This window comes from Mesoplodon densirostris, chromosome 3 (assembly GCF_025265405.1).
Source record: "Mesoplodon densirostris isolate mMesDen1 chromosome 3, mMesDen1 primary haplotype, whole genome shotgun sequence".
In the NCBI taxonomy this organism is placed as follows: Eukaryota; Metazoa; Chordata; class Mammalia; order Artiodactyla; family Ziphiidae; genus Mesoplodon; species Mesoplodon densirostris.
In genome coordinates this window covers 111,751,372-111,770,908 of record NC_082663.1, presented here as the reverse complement: position 1 = coordinate 111,770,908, position 19,537 = coordinate 111,751,372, and the positions used below count along the sequence as shown (strand labels likewise).

At 37.5% G+C, this 19,537-nt stretch overlaps 1 protein-coding gene across 1 annotated transcript in view; it reads left to right on the top strand.

The window, feature by feature from the left end:
* The window catches only part of MEIKIN (meiotic kinetochore factor), a 125,350-nt gene that overhangs the window by 90,868 nt on the left and 14,945 nt on the right, over positions 1-19,537 (top strand). The window contains exons 12-13 of the mRNA XM_060094389.1: positions 15,324-15,447; positions 16,046-16,089. Coding sequence (XP_059950372.1) covers positions 15,324-15,447; positions 16,046-16,089 — 168 coding nt within the window. The remainder of the gene's footprint in view (positions 1-15,323; positions 15,448-16,045; positions 16,090-19,537) is intronic.

Sequence of the window (19,537 nt, the reverse complement as noted above, 5' to 3'; positions counted from 1 at the left end):
GAATTCCCTTAAGGTTAACAGCTGATTTTTCAGCAGAAACTCTGCAAGCCAGAAAGGAGTGGCAGGACATATTTAAAGTGATGAAAGGGAAAAACCTACAAACAAGATTACTCTTCCCAGCAAGGATCTCATTCAGATTTGATGGAGAAATTAAAACCTTTACAGATAAGCCAAAGATAAGAGAATTCAGCACCACCAAACCAGCTTTACAGCAAATGCTAAAGGAACTTCTCTAGGCGGGGAAACACAAGAGAAGGAAAAGACCTACAATAACAAACCAAAAACAATTAAGAAAATGGTAATAGGAACATACGTATTGATAATTACCTTAAATGTAAATGGATTAAATGCTCCAACCAAAAGACATAGACTGGCTGAATGGATACAAAAACAAGACCTGTACATATGCTGTCTACAAGAGACCCACTTCAGACCTAGGGACACATACAGACTGAAAGTGAGGGGATGGAAAAAGATATTCCATACAAATGGAAATCAAAATAAAGCTGGAGTAGCAATACTCATATCAGACAGAATACACTTTAAAATAAAGACTATTACAAGAGACAGAGAATGACACTACATAGTGATCAACAGATCAATCCCAGAAGAAGATATAACAATTGTAAATATTTATGCACCCAACATAGGAGCACCTCAATACATAAGGCAAATGCTAACAGCCATAAAAGGGGAAATCGACAGTAACACAGTCATAGCAGGGCACTTTAACACCCAACTTTCACCAATGGACAGAGCATCCAAAATGAAAATAAATAAGGAAACATAAGCTTTAAATGATACATTAAACAAGATGGACATAACTGATATTTATAGGACATTCCATCCAAACACAACAGAATACGCTTTCTTTTCAAGTGCTCATGGAACATTTTTCAGGATAGATCATTTCTTGGGTCACAAATCAAGCCTTGGTAAATTTAAGAAAATTGAAATCATATCGAGTATGTTTTCCCACCACAATACTATGAGACTACATATCTATTATAGGAAAAAATCTGTAAAAAAGACAAACACACAGAAGCTAAACAATACACTACTAAGTAACAAGAGATCACTGAAGAAATCAAAGGAGAAATAAAAAAATACCTAGAAACAAATGACAATGAAAACACGATGACCCAAAACCTATGGGATGCAGCAAAAGCAATTCTAAGAGGAAAGTTTATAGCAATACAGTCCTACCACAAGAAACAAGAAAAATCTGAAACAACCTAACCTTACACCAAAGCAGTTAGAGAAAGAAGAACAAAAAAACCCCCAAGTTAGCAGAAGGAAAGAAATCATAAAGATTAGATCAGAAATAAATTAAAAAGAAATGAAGGTAACAGTAGCAAAGATCAATAAAACTAAAAGCTGGTTCTTGGAGAAGATAAACAAAATTGATAAACATTAGCCAGACTCACCAAAAAAAAAAAGGGGGGGGAGAAGACTCAAACCAACAGAATTAGAAATGAAAAAGGAGAAGTAACAACTGACACTGCAGAAATACAAAGGATCATGAGAGATTACTACAAGCAACTATATGCCAAAAAAAATGGAAAACCTGGAAGAAATGGACAGATTCTCAGAAAAGCACAACCTTCCAAGATTGAACCAGGAGGAAATAGAAAATATAAGCAGACCAATCACAAGCACTGAAATTGAAACTGTGATTAAAAATATTCCAACAAACAAAAGCCTAGAACCAGATGGCTTCACGGGCAAATTCTATCAAACATTTAGAGAAGACCTAACACCTATCCTTCTTAAACTCTTCCAAAATATAGCAGAGGGAGGAACACTCCCAAACTCATTCTACGAGACCACCATCACCCTGATACCAACACCAGACAAAGATGTCACAAAGAAAGAAAACTACAGTCCAGTATCACTGATGAACATAGATGCAAAAATCCTCAACAAAATACTAGCAAACAATCCAACAGAACATTAAAAGGATCATACACCATGATCAAGTGGGGTTTATCCCAGGAATGCAAAGATTCTTCAATATGTGCAAATCAATCATTGTGATACACCATATTAACACACAGAAGGATAAAAACTATATGATCATCTCAATAGATGCAGGAAAAGCTTTTGACAAAATTCAACGTCAGTTTATGATAAAACTCTCCTGAAAGTAGGCATAGAGGGAAACTACCTCAACATAATAAAGGCTGTATATGACAACCACACAGTCGACATTGTTCTCAGTGGTGAAAAACTGAAACCATTTCCACTAAGATCAGGAACAAGACAAGATTGCCCACTGTCACCACTATTATTCAACAGAGTTTTGTAAGTTTTACCCACAGCAATAAGAGAAGAAAAAGAAATGAAAGGAGTCCAAATCGGAAAAGAAGTAAAGCTGTCACTGTTTGCAGATGATATGGTACTATACATAGAGAATCCTAAAGATGCTACCAGAAAACTACTAGAGCTAATCAATCAATTTGGTAAAGTAGCAGGATACAAAATTAATTCACAGAAATCTCTTGCATTCCTATACACTAATGATGAAATATCTGAAAGAGAAATTAAGGAAACACTCCCATTTACCATTGCAACAAAAAGAATTAAATACCTGGGAATAAACCTACCTAAGGAGAAAAAAGACCTGTATGCAAAAAACTATAAGACACTGATGAAAGAAATTAAAGATTATACAAACAGATGTAGAGATATACTATGTTCTTGGATAGGAAGAATCAACACTGTGAAAATGACTATACTCCCCAAAGCAGTCTACAGATTCAGTGCAATCCCTATCAAATGACCAATGGCATTTTTCACAGAAGTAGAACAAAAAATTGCACAATTTGTATGGAAACACAAAAGACCCCAAATAGCCAAAACAATCTTGAGAAAGAAAAACAGAGCTGGAGGAATCTGGCTTCCAGACTTCAGACTATACTACAAAGCTACAGTAATCAAGACCGTATGGTACTGGCACAAAAACAGAAATATGGATCAATGGAACATGATAGAAAATCCAGAGATAAACCCACGCACGTATTATCATCTTATCTTGGTAAAGGAGGCAAGAGTATACAGTGGAGAAAAGAAAGCCTCTCCAATAAGTGGTGCTGGGAAAACTGGAAAACTACATGTAAAAGAATGAAATTAGAACACTTCGTAACACCATAGACAAAATTAAACTCTAAATGGATTAAAGACCTAAATGTAAGGCCAGAGACTGTCAAACTCTTAGAGGAAAACATTGGCAGAACACTCTATGACATAAATCACAGCAGGATCCTTTTTGACCCACCTCCTGGAGAAATGGAAATAAAAAGAAAAATACACAAATGGGACCTAAGGAAACTTAAATGCTTTTGCACAGTAAAGGAAACTATTAACAAGTTGAAAAGGAACCCTCAGAATGGGAGAAAATATTTTCAAAGGAAGCAACTGACAAAGGATTAGTCTCCAAAATATACAAGCAGCTCATGCAGCTCAATATCAAAAAAAACCAACCCAATCCAAAAATGGGCCGAAGACCTAAATAGTCATTTCTCCAAAGCAGATATACAGATTGCCAACAAACTTATGAAAAGATGCTCAACATCACTAATCATTAGAGAAGTGTAAATCAAAACTACAGTGAGGGTCTTCCCTGGTGGTGCAGTGGTTGAGAGTCTGCCTGCTGATGCAGGGGACACGGGTTTGTGCCCCGGTCCGGGAAGATCCCACATGCTGCAGAGTGGCTAGGCCCGTGAGCCATGCCTGCTGATCCTGTGCGTCCGGAGCCTGTGCTCCGCAGCAGGAGAGGCCACAGCAGTGAGAGGCCCACGTACCACAAAAAACAACTACAATGAGGTATCACCTCACACTAGTCAGAATGGCCATCAACAAAATATCTACAAACAATAAATGCTGGAGAGGGTGTGGAGAAGAGGGAACCCTGTTGCACTGTTGGTGGGATTGTAAATTGATACAGCCACTATGGAGAACAGTATGGAGGTTCCTTAAAAAACTAAAAATAAAACTACCATATGACCCAGCAATCCCCCTACTGGGCATGGACCCTGAGAAAACCATAATTCAGAAAGAGTCATGTAACACAATGTTCATTGTGACACTATTTACAATAGCCAAGACATGGAAGCAACCTAAGTGTACAATGACAGATGAATGGATAAAGAAGATGTGGCACATATATACAGTGGAATATTAATCAGCCATAAAAAGAAACGAAATTGAGTTATTTGTAGTGAGGTGGATGGACCTAGGTTCTGTCATACAGAGTGAAGTTAGTCAGAAATAGAAAAAGAAATACCGTATGCTAACACATATATATGGAATCTTTAAAAAAATGGTTCTGATGAACCTAGGGGCAGGACAGGAATAAAGACACAGACATAGAGAATTGACTTGAGGACACAGGAGGGGATAAGGTAAGCTGGGATAAAGTGAGAGAATAGCACTGACATATATACACTACCAAGTGTAAAATAGCTAGTGGGAAGCAGCTGCATGGCACAGGGAGATCAGCTCGGTACTTTGCGACCACCTAGAGGAGTGGGATAAGGAGGGTGGGAGGGAGATGCAAGAGGGAGGGGATATGGTGATATATGTATGCATATAGCTGGTTCAGTTTGTTATACAGCAGTAACTAACACAACACTGTAAAGCAATTATACTCCAATAAAGATGTTAAAAAATAAGTTTCACTGTTAAGCTTACAGCTTGTGCAACGTATTTTATAGATAACTTGTACTAAGCCAGATAACCTGTGGTAAGAAACAAGTAAAAAAATTATAGCAGCTGAAAGAATAAAGGTTCATTTCTTGATCATGCTATATGTCCATTGGGTTGACTTAGGGCCCTGCTCATAGAGCAGCCTGCATCTTGAATATTGCTAGAAATTATGCCAGTAAAAAAAAAAAAAGAAAACTCTGGAATGTCTTCTTACATTGGCAATTAAATATTGTGGCCTGAAAATGACATTCATTACTTCTGCTCAAAACTCATTGGCCAGAAAAACTCATTGGCCAGAAATACTCATGTGTCCTTACTGAATCAGAAGGGGAATAGGAGGTGCATCCACGAAAAATAAAAAGTCTTTGAGAAACAATACTCAGGACTACCAACATCCTTTACTAGGTTGAGAACTTCCCGTTATTTCTAGTTTGCTATTATGTGAATATGCTTTTTATTAAAATTTTTTTCTGCGTCTATTGGGTACATACTTCTTTGTTGAGAGCGATTTTTCTCTCTGCTCTTTGATGCTATCATTCCACTGTCTTCTCTCTTACATACTGCTGTTGGGAGTCTTCTGTTAGCCTAATTGTCATTTCCTTGTATATTATATGTATGCAGGAAAGGGTTAGATCATCAGGCCTGCACTTTCCCAAGGTCCTCAGGCCTATCCTGTGGTGAGGCTCCTGGGAGATGACCTCTGAGCCCTTGGAGTATCCTGACTGATAACTGTTTTTGTATGTTCTGCGCCAGGCCAGATAGTTTATGCTAGCAAGTGATTTATGGTAAACACCTGTTTTTGTTGCCTGAGGCTTTGGGCCACCTTGTATCAGTTTGACCTCTGGGGGACTGGGGTCTGAGTAGCTGAGGTCAGTCATGCAGGCACTGCATGCTTATGTGACTGACTCCAAATAGAAACCCTGATGCCAAGGCTCACTGAGCTTCCCTGGTTGGCAGTACTTTGCACATGGGAGAAGTAAGTGTTCTCCATGTGACTTCAACTAGGAGTGGACAACTGGAAGCTTATCCTCCTGAATTCAGTTCTGTATGCCTTTTCTTCTGGACTCCACCCTATGTGCCTTTTCCTTTTGCTGATTTTATCTTATTTTAATTTTTAAAAGTAATTAATTGTTTGTATTGAAGTAGAGTTGATTTAAAATATTATACTATTTTCAGTTGTGTAGATAGTGATTCAGTATTTTTGCAGACTGTACCCCCATTATAAGTTATTGTAAAATAATGGCTATAATCCCTGTGCTCTACAATATATCCTTGTTGTTAATCTATTTTATGCATAGTAGTTTTTATGTTACTCCAGTCCCCCTAATTTGTCCCTCTCCCCTGCCATCTCCACTTTGATAACGACAAGTTTGTTTTCTTATCTGTGAGTCTATTTCTGTTTTGTATATATATATTCATTTGTATTATTATTTTTTTAGATTCCACATATAAGAGATGTCATAAAGTATTTGTCTTTCTCTGTCTGACTTATTTCATGAAGTATAATATTCTCTAGGTCCATCCATATTGCTGCAAATGACAGAATTTTATTCTTTTTTATAGCTAATGGTTCATTTTATATATATATATATGTATATATTGCATCTTCTTTATCCATTTATCTGTCAGTGGACACTTGAATTGCTTACATGTCTTAGGTATTGTAAATAGTGCTGCTGTGAACATTGTGGTGCATGTATCTTTTCAGATTAGTGTTTTCATTTTTTCTGCACATATACCCAGGAATGGAATTGCTGGATCAAATGGTAGTTCAGTTTTTTTTTTTGAGGAACCTCCATACTGTTTTCCATAATGGCCACACCATTTTATATTCCCACCAACAGTGCACAAGGGTTCCCTTTTCTCCACATCGTCTCCAACATATGTTTTTTGTAGACTTTTTGATGATAGCCATTCTGACAGATGTGAGGTGATATCTCATTGTTGTTTCAATTTTCACTTTTTTAATAATTAGTGATGATGAGCATCTTTTCATATGCCTGTTAGCCATCTGTATGTCTTCTTTGGAAAAATGTCTATTTAGGTCTTCTAGCCATTTTTTGATTGGGTTGTTTGTTTTTATTGATATTGAGTTTTATGAGCTGTTTATATATTTTGGATATTAACGCCTTGTTGGTCATATTATTTGCAAATATTTTCTCCCATTCTGTAGGTTGTATTTTCATTTTGTTTATGGTTTCGTTTACTATGCAAAAGCTTTTAAGTTTACTTAGGTCCCATTAGTTTATTTTTGCTTCTATTTCTTTGCCTTAGGAGTCAGATTCAAAAAATATTGCCACTATTTATGTAAAAGAGTGTTCTACCTTTGTTTTCTTCTAGGAGTTTTATGGTTTCTGGTCTTGTATTTAGGTCTTTAATCCATTTTGTAATTTTGTATTTTTGTAAATGGTGTTAGAAAATGTTCTAATTTCATTCTTTTACGTGTAGCTGTTCATTTTCCCCCAGAACCACTTGTTGAAGAGATTGTCTTTTCTCCACTGTATATTCTTGTGTCCTTTGTCATAGATTAATTGACCATAGTTGTATAGGTTTCTTTCTGTGCTTTTTATTCTGTTCCATTGATCTGTGTATCTGTTTTTGTGCCACTACTCTGCTGTTTTGATTACTGTAACTTTGTAGTATAGTCTGAAGTCTGGAAGGGTTATACCTCCAGCTTTGTTCTTTTTTCTCAAGATTATTTTGGCAACTCAGGGTCTTTTTGTTGTTCCATATGAATTTTAGGACTATTTGTTCTAGTTATGTGAAAAATGTCATGCTTATTTTGATAGGAATTGCATTAAATCTGTAGATTGATTTGGATAGTATGGCCATTTTAAAAATATTAATTCTTCCAATCCAAGAGCACGGGGTATCTTTTCATTTCTTTGTATCATCTTCAGTTTCTTTCATCAGTGTTTTATATTTTTTAGAGTATAGGTCTTTCACCTCCTTGGTTAATTTTGTTCCTAGTTATTTTATTCTCTTCTATGTGTATTTAAACAGGATTGTTTTTGGTTTTTTTTTACTTTCTTTCCATTATTTCATTATTAGTGTATAGAAATGCAACAGATTTCTGTATATTAATCTCATGTCATGCAACTTTACTAAATTTATTTATTATTGCTAATTTTGGTGTGGAGGCTTCAGGATTTTCTATAGAAACTATCGTATTATCTCTTCTCTTCCAATTTGGATACATTTTCTTTGTTTTTCTTACCTTATTGCTGTGGCTAGGCCTTCCATTACTATGTTAAATAGAATTGGTGGGAGTGGGCATCTTCTGCCCACTGTGTTGTTTCTGATTTTAGAGGAAAGACTTTCAGCTTTTCACCATTGATTATGATATTAGCTGTGGGCTTGTTGTAAATGACTTTTATTAAGTTGAGATATGTTCCCTCTGTACCCACTTTGATGAGAGTTTTTATCACGAATGGATGTTGAATTTTGTCAAATGCTTTTTCTGCATCTTTTGAGATGATCATGTGATTTTTATCTTTCCTTTTGTTATTGTGGTGTATCACACTGATTGATTTACGAATGTTGAACTGTCCTTGTGACCCTAGAATAAATCCAACTTGATCATGTATATGATCCTTTTTATATATTACTGGATTTTGTTTGCTGATATTTTGTTGAGGATTTTTGCATCTATATTCATCAAAGATATTGGCCTGTAATTTTCTTTTTTTTGTAGTGTCTTTGTCTGCTTTTGGTATCAGGGCAATGGTGGCCTTATAGAATGAATTGAGAGTGTTCTTTCCTCTTCAATTTTTGGAATAGTTTGAGAAGGATAGGTATTAATTCTTCTTTATATGTTTGGTAGAATTCCCTTGTGAAGCTCTCTGGTCCTGGACTTTTGTTTGCTGGGAGTTTTTTTTTTAATTACAGATTCTATTTCACTTCAGGTGATTGGTCTGTTTAAATTATTTGTAGCTTTTTGGTTCAGTCTTGGCAGGTTGTATGTTGCTATAAATTTGTCAGTTTCTTCCAGGTTGTCCAATTTGTGGGCATACTAACTGTTCATAGTATTATCTTATGATTTTGGGGGGGGGTATTTCTTTGTTGTCAGTTGTTATTTCTTCTCTTTCATTAATTATTATTATTTTTTTCATTCATTAATTATTTTGAGTCCTCTCTTTTTTCTTCTTGATGAACCTGGCTAAAAGTTTATCAATTTTTTAAATCTTTTTTTTAAAAGCAGTTCTTGGTTTTCTTGATGTTTTCTATTGTTTCTTATCTCTATTTTACTTATTTCCTCTCTAATCTTTATCCTTCCTTCTGCTGACTTTGGGCTTTGTTTGTTCTTTGTCTAATTCTTTTAAGTGGAATGTTAGGTTGTTTATTTGAGATTTTTCTTGTTTCTTGAAGAAGGCTGTATTGCTATAAACTTCCCTCTTAGAAATGTTTTTGCTGCATCTCGTAGATTTTGGGAACTTTTTTTTCCATTTCATTTGTCTTGAGGTATTTTTTGGTTTATTCTTCGATTTCATCATAGACCCATTGGTTTTTTGGTATCATGTTGATTAGTCTCCACACGCTTGTTCTTTTCCCATTTTTCCTTCTGTAGTTGATTTGTATTTACATACCATTGTGGTTGGAAAAAAATGCATGATAATAATTCCTATCCCCTTAAATTTTTTGAGGCTTGTTTTGTGGCCCAGTATGTGATTTATCCTGGAGCACTTTCTGTGTGCACTTGAAAAGAATGTGTATTCTGCTGTTTTTGGATTTAGTGTCCTATAGATATGCATTAAGTATAACCAGTCCATTGGGTTATTTAAGACCACTGTTTCTTTATTGATTTTCTGTCTGGATGATCTGTCCATTGATGCCAGTGGGGTGTTAATGTACCCTACTATTATTGTATTATTGCTAATTTCTCTCTTTATGTCTGTTAGTATTTGCTCTCTATATGTAGTTGCTCCTGTATGGGTGCATATATGTTAGTGAGTATAATATCCTCTTCTTGTATTGATTCCTTTATCATTGTGAATGATAATTAATCTTCATCTTTGTTATAGCCTTTGTTTTAAAATCTATTTTGTTTGATATGAGTATTGTTACCCCTACATTCTTGTTGTTTTTGTTTACATGAAATATATTTTCTATCCCCTCACTTTCAGTTTTTGAGTTTTGTGTGTGTCTTTAGCCCTGAAGTGAGCCTCAGGTAGGCAGCATATTGAAGAGTCTTTTTTTTTTTTTAAGATGTTGGGGGTAGGAGTTTATTAATTTATTTTTGCTGTGTTGGGTCTTCATTTCTGTGCAAGGGCTTTCTCTAGTTGTGGCAAGCGGGGGCCACTCTTCATCGCGGTGCACGGGCCTCTCACTATCGTGGCCTCTCTTGTTGCGGAGCACAGGCTCTAGACACACAGGCTCAGTAATTGTGGCTCACGGGCGTAGTTGCTCTGTGGCATGTGGGATTATCCCAGACCAGGGCTCGAACCCATGTCCCCTGCATTAGCAGGCAGATTCTCAACCATTGTGCCACCAGGGAAGCCCCTGAAGAGTCTTTTTTAATCTAGTCATCCATGCTATGTCTTTTGGTTGGAGCATTTAGTCCATTGACACAAAAGTAATTATTGTAGGTATGTACTTATGCCATTTTATTACTTTTTTCCAGTTGTTTTTTGTAGTTGTTCTCTGTTGATTTCTTCTTCTTTTTGTTCCTACCATTGTGGTTTGATGATTTTCTTTAGTAGTGTACTTGGGTACATTTCTTTTTGATTTCTCTATATCTACTGTAGCTTTCTGATTTGTGGTTACCATAGAAATAATATTGACCCATGATTATATCTACTTGTTTTAAACTTGTATTCATTTAAGTTCAAACACATTCTAAAAGATCTCCATTTTTTACTCCCCTCCCCAACATTTTGTGTTTTTGATGTCATAATTTTACATCTTCATGCTTATCCTTTTGCTGGTAATTGTAGTTGTAGTTGCTCTTACAATATTTTGTCTTTTAATCTGAACGGTGGTTTATTTAAGTAATCTTCAATCCTTACTATATACCTGCCTTTCCTAGTGGAATTTTCTCTTTCCTCTAGATTCTTACTTCTTTTCCATTTAGAGACCTTTCAACATTTCTTTTAGAGTAGGTTTAATATTGATGAATTCTTATAGTTTTTCCTTGTTTGAGAAGCTCTTTATCTCTCCTTCTATTCTAAATGACAATCTTACTGCATAGAGTACCCTTGGTTGTAGGTTTTTCCCTTTTAGGACTTTGAAAATATAATGCTGCTCCCTTCTGGCTTGCAAAGTTTCTGCAGAAAAATCAGGGGATAGTGAAAAGGGGATTCCCCTGTATATGACTCTGTTTTTCTCTTGCTGCCTTTGGAATTCTCTCTGTATCTTTAACTTTTGCCATTTTAAGTATGACATGTCCTGCTATGGGTCTGTTTGGGTTCATCTTGTTTGGGACCCTCTGTGCTTCCTGTACCTGGATATATGTTTCATTTTCTAGATTTGTGAAGTTTTCAGCCTAATTTCTTCAAATACATTTTCAGTCCCCTTTTCTCTCTCTTCTCCTTCTGGAAACCCTATAATGTGAATGTTGTCACACTTAATATTATCCTAAAGATCTCATAGATTGCTTTTTTTTTTATTTGTGTTTCTTTCTGTTGTTCTGATTGGATGATTTACATTATTTTATCTTCCAGGTCACTTATGCATTCTTCTGTATCACTTAGTCTGCTATTCATTCCTTCTAGTGTGTTTTTTAATTTCAGCTATTGAATTTTTCATTTCTGATGATGTCTTTTTTATATTTTCTCTTTCCTTGTTAAAATGATCAGTGTTTAGATCAATTATTTTTCCTAGTTCAGTTAACATTTTTATTACCAATGATTTGAATTCTCTATCTGGTAAATTGCTTATTTTTGTTTGTTTGTTTGTTTTTCAGGGTTTTTTCCCTTGCTCTTTCAATTGAGGGCAGTTTCTCTGCCTTTTTGTTTTACTTAACTTTCTCTGCCTCTTTGAATTTAAATCAAACAGTTACCTGTTATGGTCTTGAAGGGGTGTTCTTAGATGGGAGTTTTTCTCTGTAGAGTGTATGTGCTCAATGCCTTTGGTGAGAGGGATGGATTTGATGTGGACACCAGTCACGCCTTTCTTCAGTGTTGCTGGCAACTATCACCTTGGAGGAGGTGGGGCTGGAGATGGAGGGGCTAGAACTTGCACAGGCTGTGAGGCAGGACTTCCTCTCTGCTGCATGGCTGTCACAACCCAGTCACAGCGGGTTCTGATCCCAAGCTGCTGGAGTAGAAGCCCTGAGGGTTGGGCTCATGCTGGCTCTGTTTTTAATTGTTTTTCCTTCTCCCTGCACCAGGAACCTTTGCCCCAAAGGAGGGATTGTGTACCTACAGAAGTCCAATGCTTTGCCTGTGTTCGTCACATTTTTTCCCAGGTCGTGGCTGCTCCAGATATAGACCTGTGGTGTGGCATGGAGTGAGCCACACTCAGCTTGGGCTGGGGTACAAAGCGAGGTGGTCACGGGGAAACCCAGTGGCTGTGCTGTTGTCAGAAGTTTGGGCTGCTTCCGGGGCGCTGCTTGAGTAAATACCAGCAGTCACCACTGCTGCTCTACCTTGGCTCTGCCCCAGAACTGGGTCACCTCTGCATCCCAAGGTCGAGTCTTTTCCCCTGAGCTGCTGCCCTAGATTCAGTGCCACACTGTGGCATGGAGTGAGCTGTGCTGGGGCGTTCACTTCACTCAGGTTGGGGAGTGCTGTGAGGTGGTTGCTGGAAACCCAGCAGCTGCTAGGGCAGACCTCTGTCTTACCTGCCTGGGGGCAAGCCAGTACCTGTGCACTCCTCATGAGTGAAGTCCAGGTTTCTTCAACCTTTCTGTCTCTCCCAGTGGTTCTCCAACCAGCCAAAGGGCTGAATGAGTAGATTCTCCCAAGAAAACTCTGGTACTGTTCAGTATCAGAAGGATGGAAAATGAATGCTGGGCAGGAAAATTGCAGATGTCCACTTCAGAGGATGATATGAATTTTACATTTGAAGAGGTTTCTATATAATCTTTATTTAAAATAGGAGGAGCCCTTCATAAATATGTATCTCTACTTCTGAGTTCTAAGAGACAAGATATGTTATGTTTGAAAGATACAGTATTTCTTTATTCTAGAGACGGTCTGCTTGATGGGATATTGTCTAAATTAACTGATAATCCCTATCAAATTACCAATAGCGTTTTTCACAGCCCCTTTGGTACTTACTTTCTTGTTGTTATAATGAAATCATATGAGGATGTGAAATGTATTTTGTCCATCATTTCTGCTTTAAACTATTCTGAGCTGAATCTTGAAGAACAACTCTGACACTGACCTTGACCCTGATCATTTATTTTGTTGCTCTTATTTGATGAGAATCCTATGGACCTAAATTGGGGATCTCATCCTCCTAAGATTTGTATCTGTTTCTACTACAAGTCTAGCTAGGGTTGAGTATCAATCTGGGACCATTTTGGCCCCCTTTAACGATTCTGGTTTTTTGTCACAATCTCAGGTTTAGCATTCCTTTCTTCCTGTTGGCCCATTTATGGTGTCCTGTTCTGAGCCAGTCACTGTGTCTAGCGGCATGGAATACATTGATTGGCTAGGCTGGGTCTTGTGACCTTGTTGGTGCTCAGAAGTGTTATCAGAGGTGCTGGGAAAACTGGACAGCTACATGTAAAAGAATGAAATTAGAACATTCTCTAACACTATGCACAAAAATAGACTCAAAATGGATTAAAGACCTAAATGTAAGACCAGATAGTATCAAATTCCTAGAGTAAAACATAAGCAGGATACTTTTTGACATAGTCACAGTAATATCTTTTTGGATCAGTCTCCTAGAGTAATGGAAATAAGAACAAAAATAAACAAATGGTATCTAATTAAACTTAAAAGCTTTTGCACAGCAAAGAAAACCATAAACAAAACGAAGAGACACCCTACAGAATGGGAGAAAGTATTTGCAAACAATGCAACCGACAAGGGATTAATCTCCAAAATATACAAACAGCTCATGCAGCTTAGTATCAAAAAACCAAACAACCCAATGAAAAAATGGGTAGAAGACCTAAATAAACATTTTTCCAAAGAAGACATACAGATGGCCAAAAACCACATGAAAAGATGCTCAACGTTGCTAATTAGAGAAATGGAAATCTAAACTACAATGGAACCCTCCTACACTGTTGGTGGGAATGTAAATTGGTACAGCTGCTATGGAGAACATTATGGAGTTTCCTTTAAAAACTAAAAATAGAGCTACAATATGATCCTACAATTCCACTCCTGGGCATATATCTAGAGAAAACTATAATTCGAAAAGGTACATGCACCCCAGTGCTCATTGCAGCACTATTTACAGTAGCCAAGACATGGAAGCAACTTAAATGTCCATCGACAGATGAATAAAGAAGATGTGGTATATTTATACAATGGAATATTACTCAGCCATAAAAAAGAATGAAATAATGCCATTTGCAGCAATATGGATGGACCTAGAGATTATCATACTAAGTGAAGTAAGCCAGAGAAAGACAAATATCATATGATATCGCTTCTATGTGGAATCTAGAAAAAACCAATATAAATGAACTTATTTACAAAACAGAAAGAGACTCACAGGCATAGAAAACAAACTTATGGTTACCAAAGGGTAAAGGGGGGTGGGGGGAGGGATAAATTAGGAGGTTGGGATTAATATATACACACTACTATATATAAAATAGATAACCAGCAAGGATCTACTGAATAGTACAGGGAACTATACTCAGTGTTTTATAATAACCTATAAGGGAAAAGAATCTGAAAAGATATATATATATATATAAAACTGAATCATCACTTCACTGTATACCTGAAACTAACATGATATTATAAATCAGCTATACTTCAATGTAAAAAAAAGTGATAAAGGTAACCACTGGAAAGACTATACGTTAGTGCTATGGGGGATGGAATGTAAAGTGGTATAAAAAGGTGATTTAATTTAATCCATCAGTTATAGAAGAAATAAATATTCCTCATTATATTTATGTTTTAACTAAGTAAATCCTGTAAACTTTCTCTCCCACTTTGGAGTGCTTGGATCTCAACTCATTACTTTCTCTCTGTTTTTTTTTTTTTTTTTTTTTTGCTGTACGCGGGCCTCTCACTGCCGTGGCCTCTCCCGTTGCGGAGCACAGGCTCCGGACACACAGGCTCCGCGGCCATGGCTCGCGGGCCCAGCCGCTCCGCGGCATGTGGGATCCTCCGGGACCGGGGCACGAACCCGCGTCCCCTGCATCGGCAGGCGGACTCCCAACCACTGCGCCACCAGGGAAGCCCCTTTCTCTCTGTTTTTAAATAAGTTATCCAACCTCTCTGAACATAAGTTTCCTTGTTTTACAAATGGGAGTAATATAATCTGCTTTGCTGGTTCTTGTGAATATTACATAAGCAAATGTTTTAAAACCAATTACCTAGTGTCTTGAGTGAAATAAGCATTTCATAGATGCTTTCTATTGTTAATATCTATGAAATATATGGATATTGAGACTTTTTGCCTTTGAAATAAAATAAAACAATCTATAGATATAGTACCTGGAAAAATTATGCAATATCTGCTTTTTTCTTTTGCAGTTTCCTTCAGATACATCAGAAATATGTTGTATTATTAAAGCATCACCAGGAACTAGACAAGTGGAAAGTAAAGCTGTTATTGTAAGGAAGAAGAAATATTCTCTTCCTAAAGATACTCCTCAAGGTACTGTAGTACTAATACACAACCTACTTTTTGGAAGACACCAAACATTTTTTAATTGTAAATTCCTTATGTATACAGGAAGTTCAATTATAGATTGTATTCTGAGAGTTCTGGCATAAAGTGGAAATGGTAAAATTATTAAAAACTTGGTCAAGTTTCAGAACCTGAGCAAAATAGTTTTTTGAAAGTCACATACTTCATCTCTTGAAAAATTAGCTTATGCCATTGATTTAAAGTGTGTTTATCTAGGATACTTCCTCTTATAACTATCTGAAATTTAGTGTTGTTGGGTTTCATATTTAGTAGATATTTCATTTTTAAAGATATGGAGATATTTTTGCATTCACTTAACATTGGTTGAGCACTTCCTCTTTGAAAGGCACCTTATTATAACTTCTTTATTTCTTACTATTACTTTATGATGACAGGATGTATACTCTGTCCTCATTTAATATATTAAAAATCTGAGGCTTAAAGTATTATAGTATGAAATTTGTCTAAGATCACACTGCTTCCAAGTGATGGAGAGGAATTCAATCTTTAAAGGCTTCTAAACGCCAAGTTTAGGTTTTTCTGTACTTCTCTCACTGCATATCAGGCAGAATGTCTAATTACTCAATGGAGCTTGGGCACCTTCGAAAGGTAAGCAGGCAGTGAAGCAATTGAAACTTAATAGGTTATGTATAACTTGATCCTTGTCCCCATTTCCTCCACAGAATGTGCCCTGAGCACTCCTGAAGTCCACAGAGATCTATTTATTTTTCTCTAAGTTCCTTCACTACTTAATTCGATGACACTCATTTGACACTTAATAATATACTACTACCTGACATAATTTACAATGCTGACTTCATATTCTTTAGGTTATGAATTTTTAAAGGACAGAAACCACATACTAGACTTCTTTCTATGTCTATCTCTGATAGCTTTTTTAGCATAGTGGTAGGGAATAGTAGATGCCGTATCAGTCAGGATTCTACTGAAGATACAGAACTAGTAGGACATATATAGCCACAATATATGTATATGTATACAAAGAGATTTATTTCAGAGAATTGACTTATGCAATTGGAGGGTCTGGCTGAAAACTCTAGGGCAGGCTGGAAACTCTTGGGCAGGAGCTAATGATACAGTAAGTCCTCAGGAGGAATTTTTCTCCTTCAGAGAAACCTCAGTTTTGCTCTTAAGGTCTTTCAGTTGATTGGATGAGGCCTACCTACATTATCAAGGATAATTTCCTTTACTTAAAGTTAGTTATTACATATGTTAGCCAAACCTACAAAATACCTTCACAGCAACACCAAGATTAGTATTTAATTTAATTGGGTAATGTTGCCTAGCCAAGTTGACGCATACAACTAACCATCACAGTCCACTCCATGTCAACTATGCATTCATACACATTTCCTTAAACCATATTTAATCTCCAAATAAAGACAATAACAAAGTCATAATTCTGCCTAACATAATACAACTGCTGTACATAAAACTGAAAATGTGCTAACTCCTTCCCCAGAAGAGGATGGGTGATGTTTGTTCTTCTCCTTGATATCATATAACTTAAATACTACGATATAAAGTTAACTGATATTAATACAACTTATGTTATATGATATGGGCATGAGAGAGAGAAGAAAACAAAGATATTTGCTTGACTAGTCATGTGGTCATAACGGGTATTTATAACTACCTTCCTCCACTACCCATTCCATATTCCCTCTTCCCTCAGTAAGCACCTCAGCTGGTTGTGGTTCTTTAACTGGTCAGGTGACACAACCCTCATTTCTGAAGGGCCCGTGCTGTTAGTAGTCCTGCTTAGATTGGGTTACTGTAGTTTTCCATTGACCTTAATCATGGGGCATGGTAGTACTAAGAGATGCTCTAAATGATCTCCTGTATTCCAGACATACTCTTCCTTACCTCCATCATGGAGTAGTAGTCCAGTTTCCCCTTGGTAGTCAGGATCAATCACCCCAGCCAGCACAGTAAGTTCCTTCTTTGCTTGTTGACTCAGAGGCATGAGAAGCTCAAAGTGGCCAGGTGGCTCTCTTAATTTCTAGTTCAGTGGAATCATTGTTGTGACTCCTGCATTACTCCCTTTGGAACTAAGACCTCTAGACCTGCAGAGCATAAAGTCATGGCAAAAGGAGGCAAAAATTTTGCTAGTGGGTCACCAGGGGTAGTATTGAATAGTCTCACTTCCATTTCTACCACTTGACTCCTGGGCCTGTGAATCCTGGCTATGGGAGAAACAGTACCATGTATTGGTTGCTGATTCAGAGCATACACAACCTTCTGCAGAACCTTGCCTCAGCCCTGCAAGGTATTGCCACCTAGTTGGTGCTGTAACTGAGTATTCCAAAGGCCTTTCCACCATTCTGTCAAGCCAGCTGCTTCAGAATGGTGGGGAACATGGTAAGACCAGTGAATTCCATGAGCTTGGGTCTATTGCCAAACTACTTTTGCTGTGAAGTGAGTTCCATAATCAGAAACAATGTTGTGGGATACCATGATGGTGGATAAGGCATTCCATAAATCTTTGGTTGGTGATTTTTAGCATAAGCATTATGTGCAGGGAAGGCAAATCCATATCCAGAGTAATTTATTCTTACTATTCCAGTAAGAATAAAATGCTGCCCTGATCATGACAGAAGTGGACCAATGTAATCAACCTCTTGCCACCAGGTAGCTGGCTGACCTCTCCAGGGAATGGTGCCATATCAGAGACCAACTAGGTGTTGGTCTCTGCTGCTGACAGATTGGGTACTCAGCAGTGGCTGTAGCCAGGTTGACTTTGGTGAGTGGAAGTCTGTTTTGCTGAGACCATGCATAACCTCCATCCCTGCCACTATGGCCACTTTGTTCATTGGCTTATTGGGTGATGACAGGGGTGGCTGGGGAAAGAAGCTAACGGGTATCCACATAACAGGTCATCTTATCCACTTGATTATGAAAATTTTCCTCTGCTTAGATAACCCTTTGTTGAGCATTCATGTGGGACACATATATCATCATGTTTTTTGCGCATTCAGAGAGTTCTATCCACATGCCTCTTCCCATATTTTCTTGTTACCAATTTTCAAATCATGTGCCTTCTGAGTCCCTGACCATCTAGCCAGACTATTGGTCACAGCTCATGAATCAGTATATAATCACACATCTGGCCATTTCTCCTTCCAGCAAAGTGAACAACCAAATGTACCGCTTGAAGTTCTGCCCACTTGAAGTATATCCCTTCACCAGTTTCCTTCAGGGATGTCCCAGAAAGAAGCCGTAGGTGCTATAGCTGTCCATTTTCAGGTGGTGTCTGCATATCTTGCAGAACCATCTGTAAATGAAGCCTTAGCTTTCTTTTCCTCAGCCACCTGACCATAGAGAACTCCCCATGATTCCATTAAAGCAGGCAGGGCGAGAGAAGATAATGTACCAGGAGTAGGGGCCACGGGCATTTGGGCCAGTTCCTCATATAACTTACTTGTGCCTTCAGGGCCTGCTTGAGCTCAGTCTCATATATACTGTTTCCACTTGCTAACAGAGTGCTGCTCTTCACAGCCAACTTTATGGCTTGGCGCATCAGACAACACACAATTCATGATGGGTAGCTCAACTCTCATTGTAACTTTGTGGCCCATGGTTAAATATTCAATCTCTACTAAGACCTAGTAGCAGAGCAAAAGCTATTTCTCAAAAAGAGAGTAAATACCCACAGAGGATGGCAGCGTTTTGCTCCAAAATCCTCAGGGCCTGTACTGTGATTATTCACCTGCAAGCTCCAAACAGCATCTCTTTCTGCCACTGACATTTCAAGCACCATTGGATCTGCTGGATTATATGGTACAAGTGGCACAGTAGCCTGGACCTTTTGCAGAGCCTTCTCTTTGTTCTGAGACTCCCTCAAAACCAGCAACTTTTTAGGTCACTTAGTAAGTGGGCTGGAGTAGTACACACAAATGAGGAAATATGTTGACTCCAAAATCTAAAATGGCCCACTAGATGTTGTCTCCTTTTTGGTTGTAGGAGGGGCCAGATGCAACAACTTATCCTTTACCTTATAAGGCATATCTCTCATACCACTGGAACCCTAGAAGTT